General features: G+C 42.6%; 1 protein-coding gene across 1 annotated transcript in view; it reads right to left on the bottom strand.

Annotated features, from left to right (window-relative positions):
* The window catches only part of CPQ (carboxypeptidase Q), a 1,957,200-nt gene that overhangs the window by 1,435,878 nt on the left and 498,271 nt on the right, over nt 1-23,051 (bottom strand). The window contains exon 4 of the mRNA XM_069621402.1: nt 150-357. Coding sequence (XP_069477503.1) covers nt 150-357 — 208 coding nt within the window. The remainder of the gene's footprint in view (nt 1-149; nt 358-23,051) is intronic.

The raw sequence follows: 23,051 nt of genomic DNA, 5'->3' as shown, positions 1-23,051 counted from the left end.
GCATGTATTCCAGGACCAGATACTGCTTTTGAATGTTGGTACCTTACAGTGTGAAGAGACAGTGTACACAAAATTTCAAAAAACATAAAATAAAGCACAACATATGTCAGGAGTGGCCATATCAACATATGCAAGGAAAATGAACTCACCTATAAATTGAGAAGGGAGATATCGACCTTATAAGGGAAGCCACAGCTCCAACCTTGGCAGCTTCAACTGCACCAAACGCCCTGTACTGCACAGTCTCCCCATAGCTTATGTAAGGCTGGTTATAAACAACAATCTTCCCTTTGGCTTCCGAAGCTCTACTGCGCAGCTCTTCAAAAGAGGTCACCAGTAGGACTTCAGCTGTAATTCCTGAAAAAAAGGTCAATTGGACAATCACTTACGTGTTTTACAATCTTAATAGCGCAGGTGTGAGTTCAGCAGTGATGTATGACGGGCACAATCACTGGTGAGCTTTTATATGGGAATCAACACATAAGCATAGCATAACTAACAATTGTGAACATATTTATTCGAAATCTGAGCACCAAAATTTCTCCATGTTGATTTTCACCAGGATGTCCAGAATCAGGGCCTCCAAAGGTGACTCCAGGGGACGACTTCCTGTTTGCTACAGGAAGAAAAAGGGAACAGGTGTGTGCTTTGATGGGCGATAAGGGGGTTTCCTTGAAAAATTGGTGCTGCTGAGCTAACACAGGTATGAAGATGTACGTCTACTCAACCCTCATAATTCATAACAAACAGTTGAAAAATATATATTAAAACATGTATATAATTTCTTTAGGCTTCACCGGTCATATTTTGGTTGCTAAATGGACGAATGCCTGCTCACGTGTCATGTCCAGGCTGTATACTCTAAGCCTTCAGAAAGCACCCTGTGGCACGAAACACGTTGGCTGATTTGGTTAAAAATTAATCACTACTTGAGCAGAAATTAATCTTTTCAAATCTCTTTTGAGAGTGTGATCTGCCCTTTTTATGGCCAGAAAGGCTAGTGCCTGACACCATGTCTAACACAGGTTGTCCAAACCCTGTGTTATTCAACATAAGAAGGGCGGAAACAGAAAAGGGTTACATCACCTGCTCTGTGCTGCTCCACTCATGTTTGGCACTGATAAGTACCACCCATATTGTGCCTGTCTATGCCTACGTACCAAAGTATGTTTCTTGTCATTTCTCATTCTCCTACTACAATGCTTTGCATGGGTTCCTCCTACCCACCTCAACCCTTCATCTGCGCAATCCATGACCTCCCCTGCATGGTCCCCAACTGCTCCTTCTTGTCACCCTATCCCCTCTCCACAACACCACTGGTTGCTCAACCCACATCCATATCAATCTCATCTACCCTACTCATTTCCCACAGGGAGCACCCACTATGTCCTCGACCTTCTTTCTGCTCCACCACTGCCCACACTACAGCACTGCTTCCTTCTTGGTGAACACTTTGTCTCAAACCACAACATCTTATTGTGATGCTGTCAATGAAACAAAGATCCTCCCAAATTACACTGCCACTCTTCCGGCTTTGCAGAATGACTCTGCTATGTATTCTCAAACTCCTAGCCCATCTAAGAATGGTAGTGGTGTTGACATCGGAATCAGCAGAGACAGTTCTGTCCCCCCACCCCCGGAACACCTTATGAGTTTTCATACTCTTATTTCGAACATATCACTATTTTAATGTCTCACACAAACTATACTTACTACCATACTCACCTATTCGCTCCCTTAACCATGTGTTTGATAATCTGGTCCTCCACCTGAAATCACTTCCTGCTGAAGTCCTAGTCGTACCCATTGGTAAATGTATCTTCCCAAACATTACCAAGGCCCAAAATCTACAGCTGGACAGTGTCTGACCATTCGACCATTCTCTTAATACACTCAAGAACCCCTCAACCCACAATCCTCACAACTCACTCAATCAATCAATCTTCCTGTTACGCACATACATTTTATGACCCCTCTGTTGACACGTCACCCTTTGACCACTCTCTACTATGTTTCACAATTTCTCTCCCTCTTCCACTCTACCTCCTTCCAAAATCCCTTAATAGAAAATCAAACTCAGCTCTATGGTTTGATTTCCCTGTGAGCCCCTGCCCATCTCTTACCTTCTCCTTTATGTTGGCATTTTGGGATTTCAATTCATCACTGATAGCTCTCATTGTGCCCAATAACTGTACTCAATCCTTTACCCCCTCTTGTCTATGCCCTCTGACGAGTCAAGGGAATTTGTTACTTCTCCGCAAGGGGGACCCTCCCCACCCTGTGAGGCTAGGGAGGTGCTCCCGGTCCGCAATACCATCCCTAGAGGTATGCAAGTGGGACCTCACTGGGAGAAACTCCCCTTTGGGGACGAGGACTCCTATTCCTGTGAGGAACTCCCTAATCATGTCACATGATGGCCAACGTGAGACTATCTAATATCCAAAGTAGTGTCAAGGCCCGATACCTGGCTCAAGTGAAAGCTATTTTATGCCATCACCTGGAAGAAAACGAAAATGTCTCTTTAAATAAAAATCTCCAATCAACTGGGACGAGGAGATTGAAGAAAGAGTGCAGGCCGAACAAGACGGAGAGAGGGGAACACATATGCAGGCAGGGGATGAGGAGAAGCTGGAGAAAGCAGCAGAGCCCGCGACATTCAGTAGTGCTCTGAACATAGGAAACAAATGCTGTAAGATCAGTGTGTACAGAAAGCGAGAAGCAGAGACAAGTGGTGTCCAAAGTGGGAGGTGGCATGACCACAAGGACATTGTGGTGGGCAGGCTGCCCATCTAACAATGCTGACACTGTACCGAGGTGGAATCGGAAAATGCTCCGGTCTCCCGACGAGATAGCACAATGCTGCGAGAGGACAGCAAGTAGAAGATGCCGACAAAGAAACTGCGCTAATGAGAAGGTCGCACACAAGTACAGGCCTCAGTGACATTCCCCAGACAGACTAAAGGTACTGGGGAGAATGGGAGAACCGGGGGGCGAGCCGGGCGAGCGGGGCTCATTATGCAAGCATAGAAAATCGTAACAGTATAATTTACGAATCTGATTAATTTAAACAGTGATAAAATAAGAAGGATCTTAAATAATCCTAAAAGAGGGATAATCCTAACAGAGGGATCCACGGAACGTGGGTCACACATCCTACGAAGAGGGGGAAACACCCAGTTACTCAGGGAACATTGAGGGGAATGTAACAGAGAAATAATATAATAAAGTGAGGGGCAGAGAAGCCACCAAAATAAATGATATACAAGACAGAATACACCAAGAAATGTTGAAACCTAATTCTAACACATAGGAAAAGACACTTTACACAGTAACCTAGATTATATTAGTCAAAGAATTCGACAAAGACTAAAGAAAATAATCATTAAAGAGGAAAGGAAAGCCAACAGTTTGCAAAGAGAACTATTGGAACTGGCACAGAAAGTAACAATAGAATATTTGAAAATTGACTATTAATAAAAAAACAAGTAAGATTACAAAAGAAAAATGCAAGAAGCATCCACCAGTAGAAGGGAGTCATTCTCCTGATCTTAGTTTGTTAGAATAGTGGTAGGGTCGGTTAGCATTAGTTTTGGACAACAGTCTTATTCCTTTGGGCTTTTACTGCCGACCGACAAGCACCATAGCGATAGGGCAAATTAGGCCTTACTCTTATTCGTTAATAAACACATGTTGGAAATGTCCTCGGAGTGTCTGTCCCCTCATTCTGACTTGACACAGCCCTCAACCATGGGTCTCTGCAAACAACAAGCAGTTCAAGTCAACCACATGCCTCAACTTGTGCCATTTGTGTAAAACGTGTGCTCCAACCATACTTGCTTCACCCATGGAAACAATTGTTTCTTGCTCTCAATACTGTTCTAGCCTCCACCAAGTCCAAGTCCAACTATTATGCTAACCTCATTTCCTCTCTCATCCTTAAAGGTTTTCCATGATTCTCCAGTCAATGTTTTCACCCCTCAACTGTTTCTTTGGAGGCTACCTCCCCCTCCAAAATCTCTATGATATGGGATACTCTGCCCTTGTCCTCTTTTCTATACATCCCATTCTCACCATCGCCTCACCATCAGACTTTCCACCAACCACCCCTGCTGTATTGAACCTATCCTTCATGCTACCATGCCCTTCATACCAAAAATAGTCAAGGAGCTGGCACCCCTGACCTGCTCCTACCTTCCTTTTCCCATCAGCATTCCACTTTGCACTGATATCTTGCCTGCCAGCTTAAAGGTGGCTCCCATCATACTACTTTTTCCCAAAATTACTCTGAGATGCTCAAGTTCCACCTTGAATTGTTTGGCTAGATAGCTATAGACAGTGTGCAGGAGACGGGAGTTCCCTAACTGGGAACTTATTTTGTTCTGGAAACTGAAGCAAGGCCAGGAGACTGCATAGCGCGCATTATTTCTCAATGTACTTGGACACAGTAACACAGAGGACCACCCCAACCTCCTGAGGACACATTTCTAACCAGGTTGACACCCTCTGCCTATTCTTAGATCTGTGCTTCCAGAAAGAGTTTCTGGTTATGCAGACGCAGTGCCGTGTACGGTACCCAGTGTATTAGTGCCCTCGGGATATTTTTTAGTTTGGGCTAGTAGGTGGTGTTTGCACTTATAAGCCGAATCTATTGCATTAGAGTAAGCCAAACATGTGAAAATTGGGAGAAAAGGGATATGAGGAGGGAGACAAAGCTTGTAGGTGTTGTTCGATTAATTGCCCACCCATTGACTGCCATGCTAATCCCTATGGCCATTCCTGACCCTCACCGCCCAAAACACCCCCTCATGGGAACTCAAGCCTTACCATCAAACTTTGCACTGGAAGTGCCTGCCAGTGTTTTCTAAGAGTTAATGACTTAATTGGTGCTGTAAACACGCTACTGGTGTAATAAAAATGTCTGAACGAAGGCTGTCTTCAGCCACTCGATTTATAAGAACTATCCAGGTCCTTCACTGAAGTTCTGTTAAAAACAAGCATTGGCAAAGCTAACAGTTTTGGCTTGTGTGTTAGTATTATGCATTTGCCAGGCACTGCCATTAGATGCCCAGGTACTCGCTCCATTTTGCACTTGCTACCATCAATGGATAGTTAATACCACTATGGCAGTGCCTGACAAGTGCCTATCCCATGCCTACACAAAAGTCCAAAGTGTTGGCACTGCCAATGCATATTGCCAATGCATGCTGCTTGCTGGGAAAGTTGATCTAGTTGTTGCCGTTCACGACGCAATCTTGCTTGCTGGGAAAGTTGATTTAGTTATTGCCATTCATGATTCAATCTTGCTTGCTGGGAAAGTTGATTTAGTTGTTGCCATTCATAACCCAGACACTAAAAGCTGCCCAGCCCGCTCGCTAGCGCTCACCACTACTATCTTACCACCCGTCCAAGCCTATAATGTTAACATTTCTATCTATCATAATGTTCCCGTTCTGTATAATGCCCCACTCTGTGCCCTGCACAGGAGGCCACTTCATCAAAGTCAATGTTGGCCTAGCCAGGCTAGGATGCCAGCGTCACCACCCAGTACCATGCCCCACCCATTTTCTGCCCTCCCTACCCCCTTTCCCCGCCACTACCGTTTATAACAATAGTGCTAGGACCAATGCCACCACCCCTGCTAAGATCACTAGCCCTAGTTTGACCCACCACCTCACGACACTCCCCCCGCCCCCGGCTCTACGACCAACAAAAAAGCCCATACCATCTCTAGGCATCACCAGACTCAACAGACTCAGAGCCAGACCCAGCGCTAACCACCAAGCGCCCAAGCCAATAGAACCACAATCACCCCAACCTTAACACCAATCTCGTCCAATGATCGCCAAATAAAAGTCCACCCCCAAAAACACAAAAAACCAACCACAAACATAAAAAGCCATAGGCAGCCCTCTAAGAACACGCTATAGAAATCCATGACCTTATCGTAGATCAACAATTTGACATGCTAGTGATCACCGAAACCTAGTTAGACCCGGCCGCAGGCCCACTACTAACCATTGCCATCCCACAAGGAAACAGTAACCGCAGAACAGACAGATAGAAACGACCTCCAAGGAGGAGGAGTAGCCATAATAGCCAGAACCCATTACAATACAGAGCCTGCCCATTGGAACAAGTACAGGGCTACAAACTCCTATTAGTCAAATTCACATCCAACCCAAAAACCACCACTAACTTCTTAGTGGTATACAGATCACCCAATAAAAACACCCACCCTAACCTAGACATTCCACTTCTGCTTACGCCCATCATCAAGCCCAGAACTAAATGCGTCATTCTAGGGGACATCAACCTAGGGTATGGAGACCCCTCTGACTCGGAGGCATCTGCATTCCACACAGCCATGTCAGACATGAACTTTGCTCAGATGATTAACAAACCCACTCATTCAAAAGGCAGAACGCTGGACTGGATTCTCACCCTTAACTCCCAAATCACCATAGATGCTATCCTCCCTGTAGCGTGGTCAGAACAATCTGTCATCAGCTTCACATTGGAGTCTAGTAGTACCGACCCTACCAGCCCTAAACCATCTAACACCTTCAAAAATAGAAATATTAAAAAGCTCTCAGCGGACAATCTATCCCCTTCCTGAGCTCAGCATTAGCCGTTGTCACACCAAACACAAATAGCCCCAACTACTTAGCGGATTGTTACCAACAAAGCCTCACCCAAACCATTGATTCACTTGCCCCTGTTACCACAAAAACACGGAAACCGTACAAACACTCCTGCTTCTGGTTTGATGAAGAGCTAATCTCTCTTAGACGCGCAAAAAGATTGCTTGAACACATACACAGGAAAACCAACAGTCCAGAATCAGCAAAGGCCTTCGAAGCAGCCAATAAAAAATACAAGTTAGCTATAATCGCACATAAAGCCAACGACTTCAACCAGCGCATTACCAACGTGAACTCTGACAGTAAAGAACTGTTGGCTATTCTCAGAGAGCTTGAGAATCCCTGCCAAATCTCACCACCACATAATAACCGGTAAAGCATGGTGCTCTACAATACAAGACACATTAGCCTCTAAAATAACGCTGCTACAAAAGAAAATTGACAGTAAAAAAACACTCTTTGCTGAAAAAACCACTCCTAACATAGCCACCATCACTCCAATTATCCTCTGATGTGCCCCTTTTTACTTCACCCCAGTCACAAATAAAGAAGTGTTAGACACAATAGCCAAACTCAAAGCCTCCAATTGCAAAGAAAACAAATTCCCATCCCACTTAGTTAAACTATGTGCCCCCACCCATCATCACCGAATTAGTCAATGCTTCCTTCAGTTCAAACCTAGTCCCTGCCAGTATTAAAAAAGCATGGGTAACACCCCTCCTCAAAAAACCAACACTGGACCCATCAATCCCCGCGAACTACCGACCCATAACCACTGTCCCATTTCTCCTGAAAATTATTGACAAAATAGCACATTCCCAGATCCAAAATCACTTAGAACACAACCAACTACTGGGGGACCGACAGTCAGGTTTCTGCCCAAACCATAGTACTGAAAAGCTCTACTCAACCTGAAGATCCAAATGGATGCTTCCAGAGAATCAGGCAAACTCTGCCTACTTATGCTTCTAGACCTATCAGCGGCTTTCGATTTGGTCAACCATGACAAACTCTGTGCCACCTTAGCCAATAACTTCAACCTAAGCAACAACGCCACAGACTGGATCAAATCCTTCCTCACAGATAGGACCTCAAGAGTCCCCATTGGTAAAGAATCAGCCGACCCCTTACCAGTCCCGTTGGGTTTCCCGCAAGGCTCCTGCCTATCACCCACTCTCTACAACGCATATACCAAGCTGCTCTTTGTAGCAGTGGATGCCATGGGTGTCATCTACACCAACTTCGCAGATGACACCCAGATCCTCATCCCCCTAACAGGGAACCACGGGCAAGACACAGTGTCTATTAATAAAATCTATTCACTAATACAAAACTGGATGGCCAACAACAGCCTTTGACTCAATGATGACAAAACAGAGTTACTAATATTAGGATCATCATCTAAAATCGCCTCCTTAGAGCCTACTCGGCTTTTATCATTGATGGCACTACAATCCCAATACTTAAACAAGTGAAGACACTCGGTGTATACTTAGACGCTACTCTAACCATGACCAAACAAATCAACACCTCAGCCTCCTCCACATCCTACACATCCAAACTCATGTCCCTCAGCCGCAAATTCCTTACTGCCAAAAACTGTGTTACACTAGCAAGAGCACTTATACTCTCTAAGCTCGACTATTGCAACATCCACTTCCTAGGCACATCTAACACAAACTTAGCCAAACTTCAACTGATGCAAAACAAAGCCCTTCGAGCGGCACTCGGCATAAAGAAATCTGACCACATTTCCAATATCAGGAGAGAAAACCACTGGCACCCCATCAAAGCCTGAATACTCTTCAAAACCCTCAGCATCACCCACAAATGTATTACCAACAAAGCGCCAAAATACCTACTCAATGCAGTCACCAAGAAAAATCACACTAGACTCCTCAGATTGAACAATAGCGAAAATCTCGAAGTCCCACGATATAAAAGAGAAAAAGCAGGCCGCAGCAGCTTCAAAGTACTTCCCCCACCCCCCAAGCACTGGAATGCCCTTGCCACTAATATCAAGAATTAAACTTCCTTTCCACAATTCAAAAAATTGCTTAAAACCTGGTTATTCAATCAGTTCTAACATGTACATAGAACCTGACTAGTTTAAGCCTAAGTCCTTGCGCCATTGTATATAATTGTATATCATTGTTTTATAAATGTATAACTGTTCTAGTGTCTGCATTACTGTGCTCGGCTTTAAGACTGTATTTTGCCACTGTCTGTAACTACGCCGTGATACCTCAGGATCTTGGGCGTATAACAAATTTAATAAATAAGTAAATAATGTTACACACTGAACAACACCTCTTATGCCGACAAATACAAAATGTGTCAGGTTTTAAAATTAGTGAACAGATGGGTCCAGAATCCTGCAAAGCATAAAAACAATAATAATACTCAATAATAGAGTACTTTAAGTGCATGGTAAAACCCAGCTTTTTTCAAATATACAAAATAGCGGCCAGGATAGCATACAACCAGCTCTCAACATTGTACTGAGTGTGAGCGTTTTTTGAATTACAAATAAGTCACTAATGACGTCATACTATGATTTTGGTTACAAAACTTATAAGGGGTTAGAATTGGTTAGTACCTTAAGATACATATAGGTTTCATAAGGGCTAATTTCCCCATTTGGTTAGATATATCTGATGGCTCCTCCTGAGCCCAGCCCAACCCAGATAACATCACTGATCGGCTGGCTTTGTTCATCATGAGCGGTATGACATGAAGGAATTTACTGGTTGGCAATTTTCTCACAGAACCTGGGCACTTAGACGAGATGTTAAATTGTGAGAGACACATAGGGTAGAAGAGAGCAAAGTCCATGGTCTGTACTAATTCAGTTAAAGTACTCCTCATCAGTCTCAATCCATGTGGCTTATATATTCCTTTGTATTTTGGCCTTGTCTATCGTCTTGTGTCTGTCGGTGCGCTGAGGAGTTTTAGCAGGCATCTATTATCTGTACTTGGCTTATAATGAATAGCTAGTGTTTTCATGTCTTGATCACGTGTGAGGGGAACGTGCTAGAGAACACATTTCTTATTATTTACTGGGGTTTTAGCTAATTCCAACGTGCATGTTGTGCTCCTTGTTATGATGGGCCACTTTCTTCATCTATCCGAAACAAAGTCTTTTGGCTCACTCATCTCATGCACCTGTCACCAATAGCTGTTTGTGCTCTTAATGTAACCTAATTAGCGTGGGAATCGACAGCTTCTCGTTCTAGGAACTGTTATCTCGTCCCTGCGTTCTGCATCTCCACTTCTCCCTTCTGTGCATTTGACCTTGACTTCTGCCACAAGCTACTGTCTGGGCAGTTTCAAGCTTCTAAAATAAACATGCTTTTGTGAATTCAACATCTTGTTTGAGGGATTGCTAACTCCTAGTCCCACTGCAGCCTTTGTGCTAGGAAAATGGCTTCACTTCTGCGCTTCTCTCCTCCATGTTGGCAGCCTATATTTGTGTCTGTTTATATCACATTCACTTTGTGCATCTGCCATACGTTGATTTCCCTGCCTGTGTATTCAACATTTATACTGCCTATGATTCAATCTGCCCTATCAATTTAGTGAGTCCCTTTCTTGGTACCCTCAAATCCACCTCTCTTCAGTGTTATATACAGCGCACTACTTGTGCTTTCTACTATTTAAACTGTGATTCCTTTTAGTGTCGCGCAACCCAACTACTTCTTTATGCAGAGGCGTATACACTGGCTATTTAGAATGGCTTTTTAGGACCTGCCCTAGTTTGTGTCTTCTCTCACACCTAGATGTATGGGGCAGTAAGGCTGCCTCAGCTGGTATTGTTTATCACCTGTATGGTAATGGTGAGGAGTAGGGGCAGGAGCAGAAGGTATTAACTGCATATTCATTTGCCCCATTACAGTAGCTTCTTGAAGGGGCACTGACTTGCTTTTGATTCCCTCTGAGATGGATCTTTCATTTTCGGATGTCAACAAAGCCTTCATGGAATCTCATGGGAGAAGGGGAGAGAGAGAGAGAGAGAGAAAGAGAGAGAGAGAAAGAGAGAGAGAGAAAGAGAGAGAAAGAGAGAGAGAAAGAGAGAGAGAAAGAGAGAGAGAAAGAGAGAGAGAGAGAGAGAGAGAGAGAGAGAGAGAGAAAAAGAGAGATGACTAAAGCGGGTCAATAACTCAAGTCAAGATCCTCTGTTTAGAGGAAACGTCTGCTTCCGCTGACACAAAAGCACGTCCCTTCTCTGACGAAAATCCTAATGTCCATTGTTCATAGGGTAGGAAATTGAAATATTCAAAAGAGTGACAGGTGTTGCAATGGAAAGCATGCCCCACCTCAACCAGTACAATGTCTCAATCCATATTTTAAGGCACGTTGTCAGGGGCGGCAAGAGGATGGCATGGGTCATACACCATTTCCAAGTCAGATTAAACTGCATTAGAAAACCATATTCGGAATTAAAGATTTTCCCATTTATATTTCAATAAACTGTAGACAATTTACTACATAGTATTCATTAATGAAGGTGTCCTTTTGAGATGATGTTTTGAAATTTGATTTTCAAACTTAGTTATTTCAAAGTAACGTTCTAAACCTATAATTGTTTCCTTCCTGAGAACGCCACTAAAATGGGCTAGTCAAGATAGCCAAACGATGTGGTTTGCCCGAATTACATTTAGCCAATTTTGTGGGCCTTTTTGGTGGGTATTTTTTTTTTTGTCTTTATTTAGTTTACAAACATAAGTCAAGGTACAACAGATAAATTAAGGCTTTGGTATGCAAGACTTATGAGTCAGATTCAAGTATAATTGGCATTTGTGTTCACAAGTTCATTGTCTCTGATTAAGTCCTGTATGAGTACCGGACTTCCCATTCCCCCTTTCACACCCCCCACCCTCTGTTCGGTCGTGCAGTTTTCAGTTCAGTCGTTGCAGCGTTTTACAAATAGAAGACAAGGTCTCTTGTGCGTCGTATAAATGGCTTCGGTGGTGGGAGTAGAGTTGTGCATCGTAGTGGGGTGTTTCTATTTTGTGTCTAGATCACCACGGAAGAGGTCGTTGGTTGAGCCCCGAAAGAGTCCGTCAGGGAGATATTTGGTTTTGTAGTCCATCCATAGGGCTTCAGTTTGCGCTGACTTTCCGTGGAGTGATGCCGTAATGTGTTCCATTATGCATATGTTGGAGGCGACGTTAATCCATTCATTTTTAGTGGGTAGTGAGGTGGATTTCCATTTTGTAACAAGTATAGCTCGGGCTGCCAACAGTAGCTGGGGGGCCAGATCTTTTACTCTGGTCCAGTCGTCTTCATTTTTCTCAAAGCCAAACAGTATGAGGTGAGGGTCTAATGTTCTGGTGATGCCGTCGATCTCTTTTATCCAACCTAGGACCTCGTTCCAGAAGACTGTTATGTAGGTGCAGCTCCACCACATGTGCCAGTAGTCTGCGCTTTCTCCACATCCCCTCCAGCATTCCGGGCTAACTGTTTGGAACATTTAGGATAATCTGGTGGGGTCATATTGCCATCTATGGAGTAGTTTGATGGCATGAAGCTTGTATTGATTTGCGACAGAAATCTGTGTGGCTGCTTTGCATATGGTTCCCCATAGGTCCGGGGTGAATTGTTCACCAAAGTCCCTTCCCCATTTGTCTCTCAATAGGTCTGTGTTCCCTCCTTCACCCTCTATCAGTTCTATATACATTGCTGATATCAGACCTTTCATTTCTGTTCTTGAGTCCAATATCTTCTCAAAGGGTGAAAGGTCCCTCATTAAACAAGAGTGCCACATCGGTCTCGTCAAGACGCCCTTTATTTGAATGCACTGGCACGTGGATAGAGGGCCAATTCCGAGGGCTTCATTTAATTCTGGAAGGAATATGAAAGAGTCCTTTTTTTGTAGTTGCCCAATTCTTTCCAGGCCGGCTTCGTACCATGCTTGGAACCTTCCGACATTCGGAATTTGGTCGTTGATTCCAGGTGACCACAAATGGCTTAGGGGAGCGGGCCATGCCATGTGGTAATGTTCAGCATATTCTTGCCCGGAGTCCAAATGTTCCATATAGTACTAAGTATTGGATGATCTTTGAGTTTACTGGAGATCCTCTTTGTGGGGGACCAGAGCCATTCTGATACTGTAGCGGGTGAGAAGTAATGGTTATCCATGTTGACCCATTGGGTGCTTGTGAGGTTGCGTAGGTGGGGGATCAGGACTCTGAGTTGGGAAGCTTTGTAATATTTTTTGCAGGTTAGGAAGGCCAACCCCGCCTTTCTCTTTGGGGAGTGATAGAGTCTTGTACGAGATCCTTGCCTTCTTCCCCTACCAGAGGAATTTGAGGATGGCTCTTTTGGATTCAACAGAAAAACTGTTTGGGATTCTGACGGGTAGCATTTGGAAGGGGTACAGGAATCGGGGAAGGGACACCATTTTAATCGCGTTGAGGCGTCCCAGCCAAGATATTGTGAGCTTCTCCCATCTCGCCAGGTCGGCCCGGAATTGTTGTAGTAGGGGAGGGAAGTTCGCCTCATAGAGATCAGTTAGCTGTTTAGTAATCAGTATCCCTAGGTATCGTAATTTTGCATGTTCGATTTTGAGACCCAGCGTTGGTGGGTATTTTTTACTGCAAAATGTGGCGGAAGAACTGCTGCAACTCTTCTCACCTTTTCCCTCAACCCACCCTTTCTATAGACCTAATCCAACCCCACCATCTACCTATTTTGCAGTAAAAAAAAAAAGGTAAAAATGCAGCAAAATGTTACTTTGCCAAATTGTAAATGGAAAAATGTGTGGTATGACACGGAAGGTAAAGACAGTAATGTCCATTAACAATCTACATGATCACATACAAATATAAAAATGTAGCATAGGTACATCCAGGCCACAGCATATGAAGAAAAATAAATCAAGCCAACATCCCAGCTCTTCCCCACAGTCCAAAATAAGTGAGTGTTTGAGTCAGGCATACTATAATGACATTGCCCCTCTATGGCCGGTAAACTAGCTCACTGAACTAATGCAGCCAGTGAAAAGATCTCTCCATTACGTCTTTTGTTACGTCAAGGCCACAGGTTCTAATCCCAGTAGGCCCACTCAACCCTTCATGATGCTTCCACCCCCCTACCCCTAGAGGTGGATACAATGAGTAACATTGACATGCTATTACAGTGCTTTGAGATGCTAGATGATGAAGTGCTGCATAAACAAGAAGTTGGTATTGTTGCATTCTATGTACAGAACCTCTAGTTTGCAATGCTCCTGCTGGCGTGAACTGTTCTCTGTTAGGCACTGTTACCCCTCAGTAGTTTGGGAACTCGGTGTTAAACCAGACACGCCAAGAAAAAGAGGCCTCTCAACGGTCCATTTCAATTTCAACACCATCTTGAATTAAGTGACTATCTTAAAGTAATTGCCTTCAGAGAAAACAAATGAAAGTGAAATACCACATCTTCTCATTAACAAATAAACTAAAGGTGCTCATACAGCAGGCTATTCTTCGGTGAAGACTAATGAATTACAAAATCAGACAACATATGGAAAAGACATTGATGCCACTCAACATCAAGGTGTTTTTCTCAATTTTGTCAATTTCATGTTTGGGAATTTATTCAGGGGGTGGGATTACCGTAACACCCGATTTCCCTATGCCATCTCCATTGACTAGTTTAGTGGCTGTGGCACATTCATTCTGAACACCGGCTTCTCTCTGCACTGGCGATCTGCCCTCATCTCCCACTTTCATGCTGCTCGTGACACCTCATTCCCGTCCAGTGCAATTTGGCACATTCATGTTCCTCTTGCATTTTGACACATCTCCTTGATCCCTTCACACCCAAGGCATTTTGACACTTTCCTTCCCATCCTGCCCCCACACCCTTCAAGTGCATTTGGCACTCTCCTGCCCCCCACTCTTGCTCTTCCATCCTCCCAGGGCATTTTGGCACATTCCTGCCCCTCTTGCTCCTCCACCTTCCCAGTGCATTTTGGCACTCTCCCGCCCACCACTCTTGGCTCCTCCACCCTCCCAGTGCATGTTGGCAGCCATCCCTAATCCCCCCTTACACCCAGGGCATTTTGGCACCAGAAGAGGATCTCCCCCTTCCATCTGTGGAAATTCATCTGTTCCTTTTGCAAAGTGGTCTTGGCACGACAGCCGATACTAGATAAAGCAGCTTCTAATGACACAGGCCAGTTGGCAACCCAACCACTGGCCCATGCTTACATTAGAAAATTCTGCATTCATTTTTTCTGAATTCAAATGCTATTTTTATTGGATGGGGTTTGGGGGTTCTGTGTTGTATTAAAATACACGTATTTAACTCCACTCTTAAAAGTAACCCTGAATGCAACGAATTACAAGTACAGACTAGATCTGCTCTCAGTTCTGCGCAGGAAATCTGTCTTTTGAGTATTTTCCTCAAAGTGAATTTGACATTTTTAACAAGTCTGCACCTCCATCCCCATTGTGTTCCCTGGGCCATCCTCGTGTGGTTAGAATCAAGCGAGAGGAATGCCTTTGACACATAGATGTGTTCACAGACTGCCGTTATGAATTAAATGTTCAGGTACCAGTGTGCCCTTTACTGCAAGGATAAACTAAAGGTCACGTGTGCAGTTTTAGATTCAAAATCAGTCATGCACAGAAAAGCATTAAAGGTAAGAACAAGGTCCTGGTGTTCTGTCAGTGATATAGTGACGTAGTCCGGTTACTCATGGCTTGTCCTTCATCGGTGCATCACACAAATCACTCCCCAGGACACTGAGCACGGAAATGGGTTGCAAGCTTCTCTTGCCTAAAAAGGGACTGAATGGCATGCATATAAAACATCAAGTGTGTCATGACATTGTGCCAAACCGATACTGCAAGCGTTTAGCCCTGCCTATCACCCTCCCTGTGCCTGCAAAGGCCTTTCCTGATTTACCTCTCATGTACATTACTCTTGCTCAGAATAAAGTCTGGCTTCCCCAGGCAGGGGCACAATATGCCTCTGATAAGGATTCAGTGCTTTGAAGTACAACAGTTGTTATTCGGCGCAGTTGAAAATGGTAATGATGTATTATTTATGTAGCGCTTTCCCCAAAGCGCTTTACATAAAACATCACCCAACCGAAGCTGGTACTCATTTATCGACCTTGGAAGGATGAAAGGCTGAGTTGGCCTTGCCAGGATTCGAACCTGCCACCTGCAGATCACAGCAGCGAGTGATCTGCAGGTGGCTATCTTTAAATCGTATATGGCACTACTATATGGGACTAGTCTATTGCTAAATCTGCATTTGTACCTCATGATCGACTATCTTCATGCTCCTACTGTCCGTCATGGCTGCACTATCATTAATGTACCACGAGATTAACGGGGCTATGCACCTGCCCTAACATAACTGTGACTACTATACTCCGAAACTTTATACTGTGTCTTATCTGCTACCCTGCTGCCTCTGCTTGTGTTCTAGTGATTAGTTACATCTACAATGATACGAGTGCGATACTGCCGAGTTAGCCCTACTACCTCCATAATGTAATGCTTGTACTAATCTATTCTCCCGTAGGCTGCATAGATAGGCAGAATTAATCCATTTTATTGTTCTGCGATATTGAAATATCTAGAACTATGCATGTTATAAACTGTGTCTTGCTCTAGTAGCCGCACTATCCTCCACCATATCACTGTGCCAGCTGCATCTGAAGTAACCCATTGTTATTCCCGTTACTCGATCTGCTGTATAGATACCTGCACCAATGTGCTATCATCCGATTGTCTTGATATATAGACCTATTAATGCTACAATTTGATATTTTATCAACCATTCTAGGAACTGACTCATCTGATTCAAAGCCTTTGCATTGAACACGCCCAAATATGACATATTGGTTGCTGTGAAACGTAGAGCTAGCTTGCTGACTGTGCCACTGCTGTCACTTTGACATACTGAACCTAGGCCATTCTGTTATTACCACTACCATACTATAAATTACTAGCTACCTGCAGCAGACATAATGACCTCACAACCACTACTATTCCTAGGCCTTTTCAGCATACTGAATGTACTGAAATCATCTAACTATACTACTAAAAACATCTCTAGAATAACCTTCTGCTATAAAAACATGGATTCGTACGCGTGTAAGAATACCATAAACTTAGCAATGGCAATAAATCTACCATCACTAAATGACATACAGCCCTTCTTATTCCTAAAACCCTGCCTTAATAGGACTATACTCCCTATATACCCCCACCAACATCTCCACCTCTATACAATTTAGCCTCAATTTACAAGAACTCGCCCCTTGCCAGAAAATCTGATCCTCACCACTCATCAAACGGCATCACCACTGGATATTCAACACCTAGATGGCCACGAAGAAACCATGACAAAAACTCTATTACATTACCATGTCCCACATTGTCAAGAAATTTAAGACTTGGTTCCAGATCCCCTCCTCAATTTAGGCCAAAATCCAAGAGTAACAACACTATGACAACCAATAGAAACCTTGACACTGTAGAATCCACCAAAAGTGACAACCATAATTATATACCTCCATCCACTCTCAGTAACATTGCCAACACATTAAAAATAGGTCTCATCAATGCTAGATCCCTCCAAGCGCACGCCCCAGACATTCTTGACATCCTATCTATCAATGACCTTGATATCCTGACTATCACGGAAACTTGGTTGAATCCTTCATCCGGTCCCTCACTAGCATTAGCCCTACCAGACAAATACTCCATCCTACGCTCGGACAGAACATCCTCCAAAGGAGGGGGAGTCGCGTTCATTTACCAAACAGTATTAGAATTAAGATTGTCCAACAACCAGCACCTACCCTCTACTAAACTACTATCAGTTAAACTATCCACCTCCCCCACAACTACCATCACCATGCACCTGATTTACCGACCGCCGGCAATACCACTACCTTCGAAGATGACATCTCACATTTACTAACGATTAATACTAAATGTAAATCACAAGTTATAATCTAAGGTGATTTTAGTCTAGGTCTTGGCGACCCTAATGACATCAAAGCAGCCGCCCTCAAGGACACCATTTCTGAGTTAGGATTGACTCATCGTATTATCTGACCCACACATAACAAAGGTCATACACTCGATTGGTTAGCAGACCTTAACTGTAATATCAAGGTACTGGCCAATACACCACATGCATGGACGGACCACCATCTAATCACCTTCACACTTGATACAGCCACACCGAAGCTCTTACCCATTCAAGCTCAAGCTTCACTGTTAAGATGTAAACGTAACCTTACAATTCAAAACCTGCTACCTTTATTACGTCCCATCACGCATCCCACTACTATCTTCTCAGACCCATCTGATCTAGTGGCTCTATACAATAACACCATCCTTAACGCTATTAATAGGATAGCCCCTCTCAAACTACAGAAATCCAAGCCTAGTGCCCATATCAATAAATGGTATACACCCCCCTTAAAAACTCTTAGGAAAGAGAAACGCTCAGCTGAATCCAGGTGGAAAAAAATTCCCTTCTAAACAAAATAAAGATGTATTCAACGCAGCCTCACTTAACTGTAAAATAGCCATTGTCCAGGCAAAAAAAGATGACTACAATGAACGAATAGCCAAAGCTAACTCCAGTACCAAGGAGCTGTTCAACATTCTAAAATAATTGGAATCACCTGCCCCCATACCCGACACTTGCACCAAGGACACCCTATGGTGTACCGACATACAGAATGCCCTACAAGACAAAATTACCCTACTACTGAATAAAATACCAATCAAGAAAAATCTTATTGATAATGATCTAATACAAAATCCACTACCTACCTCCAACTTGAATCTGCCACAATGCAGCTTCAAACCTCTATCCCCCAAAGAAGTAGAGAATATTATACTCAAAATAAAACCTTCGAACTGTAAGGGTGATGCCTGCCTGGCCACGCTTATCAAGGATGCAGCCAGCGAGCTCGCTCCTTTTATCACCACATTCATTAAATGCGTCATTTGACACAAGATCTGTTCCTACTAATCTGAAAGATGCCTGGGTACTCCCTCTACTGAAAAAACCTACATTGGATCCTAACAATCTGTCCATCTATAGATCAATTACCACAGTCCCTTTCCTGTTGTAAATACTGGACCGTGCAGCATACATCCAGATCCAGAAACATTTGGAAACCAATAACCTGCTTGGCTTAAGACAATCAGGCTTCAGACCAAGATATGGAACTGAAACTGCACTTATTGATCTAAAGACACACATCCAGACACTAAAGGACAAAGGGAAATCTTCCCTTCTCTTACTACTTGACCTATCTGCGGCATTTGACCTTGTGAAGCATGAAATCCTCTGCAAACACTTGTCATCTGCCGCACACTACTCCGACCAAGCCAATTAATGGATTAAATCCTTCCTCTCTAATAGATCTATGATGGTCTTTGCACCAACCACATCAGCCCCCCCACACCAGTCTCCTGCAGAGTTCCACAGGGTTCCTGTGTGTCACCCACACTTTATAATGTCTTCACCAAACCTTTATTTGATATACTTGATTATCTGGGTGCCACATATACTAACTATGTGGACGACACCCAGATACTCATTCCTATCACAGGTGACTACGTCATAGATAGTAAAAGGTTGAACGACATATACAGGACCATACAATCATGGATGGCCAATCATGGATTACGTCTTAACGGTGACAAAACTGAACTATTACTACTAGGTACCCTTGCCAAACTTAATAAATTAGGAACTTCCTTCACAGCCTTCAATATCGACGGCAACATTATTAAAATAGCAAACAATGAAAACTCTGGGCATCTACGTTGATTCCACTCTTTCTCTTACGAGACAAACTAATGCCTTAGCATCTGCAACTTCCTATACATGCAAGCTTCATCACGGTAGCAAGAGCCCTAGTACTATCCAAGTTAGACTATTGTAATGCACTCTACTTCGGCACCTCCCAACAGAATATCAATAAACTGCAAGTTCTCCAAAACAATGCTGTTAGATCAGCCTGCAACATACCTAGAAACCATCATATTACAACAACTAGACAGAACTTAAATTGGTTGAACATCAAGCAAAGAATAGATTTAAAATCACTCTCACTAACACACAAGTGCCTCTACAACCAGGCACCCACCTACCTTTGAGACACCTTTACTTGTCACACATCAATGCGACCAAGCAGAACTGCCCAGTCTCACTGTGTCATCATACTGCGTTTTAACCAACAACGGGCAGGGGGGGGGCAGTTTCCCAGTCATGGCCGCAAAAAAAAGGAATTCACTACCTATATCCATTACAGCTGAACCCTCATTCATAGCTTTCCGCAACAAACTAAAAACTTGGTTGCAGAATCAAGATCATTACACACCTAATTAGTTATGACCGTAACATCAGTCATTGCTGTAAATTGTACATAAGATTGCAAATGTTAAAATGTATATCCCATGCCATTGTAAATAATTGAATGCTATATTTAACACTGTATAAACTGTAAGAACAGCGCTCCGCTGTCTCAGGGTTGGAGGCACTCTATAAATAAAATAAATACAAATACAAATCAATGGCTGAGCTATCTTACCAGCATGAAAAAGCACAGTAATATAATAAAAAATATATTTGTCAGTGTTTAGCCATACATGTGTGCCAGAATGCACAGTGCCACTTATTAACCACAAGTGGCACTGGGCTGTACAAGCAGCATGGAAACAGTAAATGCACTTAAAAGCATAACAGAAGCATAATTTAACAAATCTCTCCTAAATGCAGACAGTTGCACTGGCAGCACAAACGTGAAAATAACACTACCAGGCAGGAGGAAACCATAACTTAAGCCCTGAAAACAAAATTCAGCACCTTTGCAAAAGAATAAAAATACAAAGGTGGAAAAATTATGTATACAATGGCCGGTAAGACTAAGGGAGCTCTTACAGGCTCTGTAATTCTAGCCCCAACATACACAGTAACACTGGCTTTTTTACAAAATGACTGATCCTGTGCACTTAGACGCCATTTTGCAAATATTTCAAGGAATTGCATGCTTCGTCTTTGTATTGCACATCTTCCGTTTTCAATTTCTCAGCTGTCACAACACAGGAGTGAGGGAGGGTAATGTTGCATTGCTTTTCTTGTCGAACAGGGAACATTCAATTAGGGCTAAGTGTGTGGTATTTGTACTGCATGATGCTTCTAGTGCAATACCAAAGGACCCATACTTGGTTTATTTTACACTGTTACAAAAGCATAAAACAATTTACAGACATATGGAAGAGATACTACAAACAAAATCAAAATAATATTACCGAAATAAAACCTTTTTCTAATTAAACATTACATTCTTTTTCAGATACTGCCTTAGCACCAATCATCATTTCTTAAACTAATATTCAGGTAGTTCATGGCCTCTTCATTCATTATAAAAGAAGACAAATATCCATCATGTTTACGTCAGACCACAGATGGTTTTCAGGAAAGCAATTAATCGAATTGTTTAAACAATTATGTTACCATGCAACATTTGATTCCAAAGTAGTTCTCTATTAACCAAACAAATGGAGTCTACAAACTGTGCAAAATATAGAATCCTTTGAGGGAGGAGTACAGGACAGACAAGTAATATATGTTGAAGAGTTTCATCTACACCCTCAACTTTACAGAATTGGCACCAATTAACTGTGTCACTATTCCTATTTCTGATATTAAGTATATCATTGGTCTTCATAACGTTCATCCTAAAGCGCACGAGTTTGTTTTGAAAAACACCCTACTAGGCTACTTTCTCAGGTAGCCTTCTAGTTCTGGATAGAGTTTCCAAAAGGAGCTTGCCTGACAATAGATACTAGATTTTAAAATAGTTATCTTATTATCACACCAATCATTGCCTCTCAATTTGTTTTTAAACCTTATCTGGATTTTGTAGCAAGGTGGTTATAGGCACTCCAAGATCCGATAATAGATCTTCTATCTCTGTTTTTAATTCCGTAATGAAGACCCCTGGGATTTCCGCTCCAGCTATAGCGTAAAAATCTTCCTTTTTGGCTGTTAAATATTTTCTCAATAATAATGTTCTTTTCCATAGTACACAGGATTTCAGCGACTGTAGCCCAAATTCGTACCTAATTAGTTCCATAGGCACGTTTTTTGGGAGAAAGAACAACACCCCTCTCCACACAATTCCTTCCACCATTTTTAAGTAATCCATAAAATCAAATGCAAAAAACTCAAGTCCATACAACAGCCTCAGCAAAACTTTCAATCTATTGAACTTTCTCAGAGGTATCATAGAACATTTGCTATATTTTCTTTCAATAAGAGGCATTTGCCTCAATGCTATATCTGCCTTTATCCTCAGATCATTTTTGGCCATTGTTATAGATCCCGTTCCATTGAAAGAATAACTCAAATATCCTAAAACATTTTGAATCTTTACACGTTTTCCTTCACAAAGCCAAGAAAATTTCATTTGGCTCTTATTACCTCTGCTCAAGCGCATAATGACAGTCTTAGTAGGATTGATTTTAAGTTTTAGTTCGCCCATGAATTTACTAAATTTGTTTATCAAACATTGAAGACCCACCGTAGTACTATCTAGCAACAGAAAATCACCCACGTACGAGATTCAGCCAACACTTACACCCCCTAGATTTGGGATAACCATTCCTTTATCCTCAAGGGATTTACCCGCACCAGATACATCAAGATTAAAGAGGGTGGCAGCCAGCATACACCCCTGTCTTAGACCATTAGCAATGTCAGTTTCCTTAGACAGCAGGCCCTCTGAGTTCAAGCATACTCTAATTTCGTACTACAGTATAGAGCAATGATTATGTCTAACAAACCATGCAGCATTTCCGGGTTCCTTAGCCTATGTCATAAAGTCGATCAATCCACCATGTCAAAGGTCATACGGAGATCCATTGAGGCTATGAAAACCAGCATAGAGCCTTTTATCTGCACTTTCTTTCTGAAGGCTTCGAATAATCAGACCACCGCAGTCAGTTCCCATACCTTTTTTGAAACCAAATAGTTTTTTTTATCAAGGATATAATTATCAATCCATTTCTGAATCTGTGATAGGACCAATGAAGCAAAAATGTTCGAATCTGAGTCGGCTATGGCAATTGGCCGATAGCTAGTAGGGCATAGACGAGAGCCTTTTTTGTAAACGGGCAGGACAATAGACTATTTCCAAGAGTGTGGGATAGTCTTAGATTTAACTTCGTCCGCAAAGGGAGTGTAAAGAATCCTTGCCCAGAAAGGAGTATTATGTTTTTAGGATCTTATTAGATAAATTATTGGGTCCTGGAGTCCTTGTATTTTCAGATCTTATAATCAATCTGGAAACATTCTCTATTGTATTTTCTAACGACCATTCAATTTCTTCTTTACTATCATTCCAATTCACTGTATCATTTCCTCTTTATA

This window comes from Ambystoma mexicanum, chromosome 5q, assembly GCF_040938575.1.
Source record: "Ambystoma mexicanum isolate Mex_15411 chromosome 5q, UKY_AmexF1_1, whole genome shotgun sequence".
NCBI classification, from domain to species: Eukaryota; Metazoa; Chordata; class Amphibia; order Caudata; family Ambystomatidae; genus Ambystoma; species Ambystoma mexicanum.
This window is presented reverse-complemented; position numbering and strand designations above follow the sequence as displayed.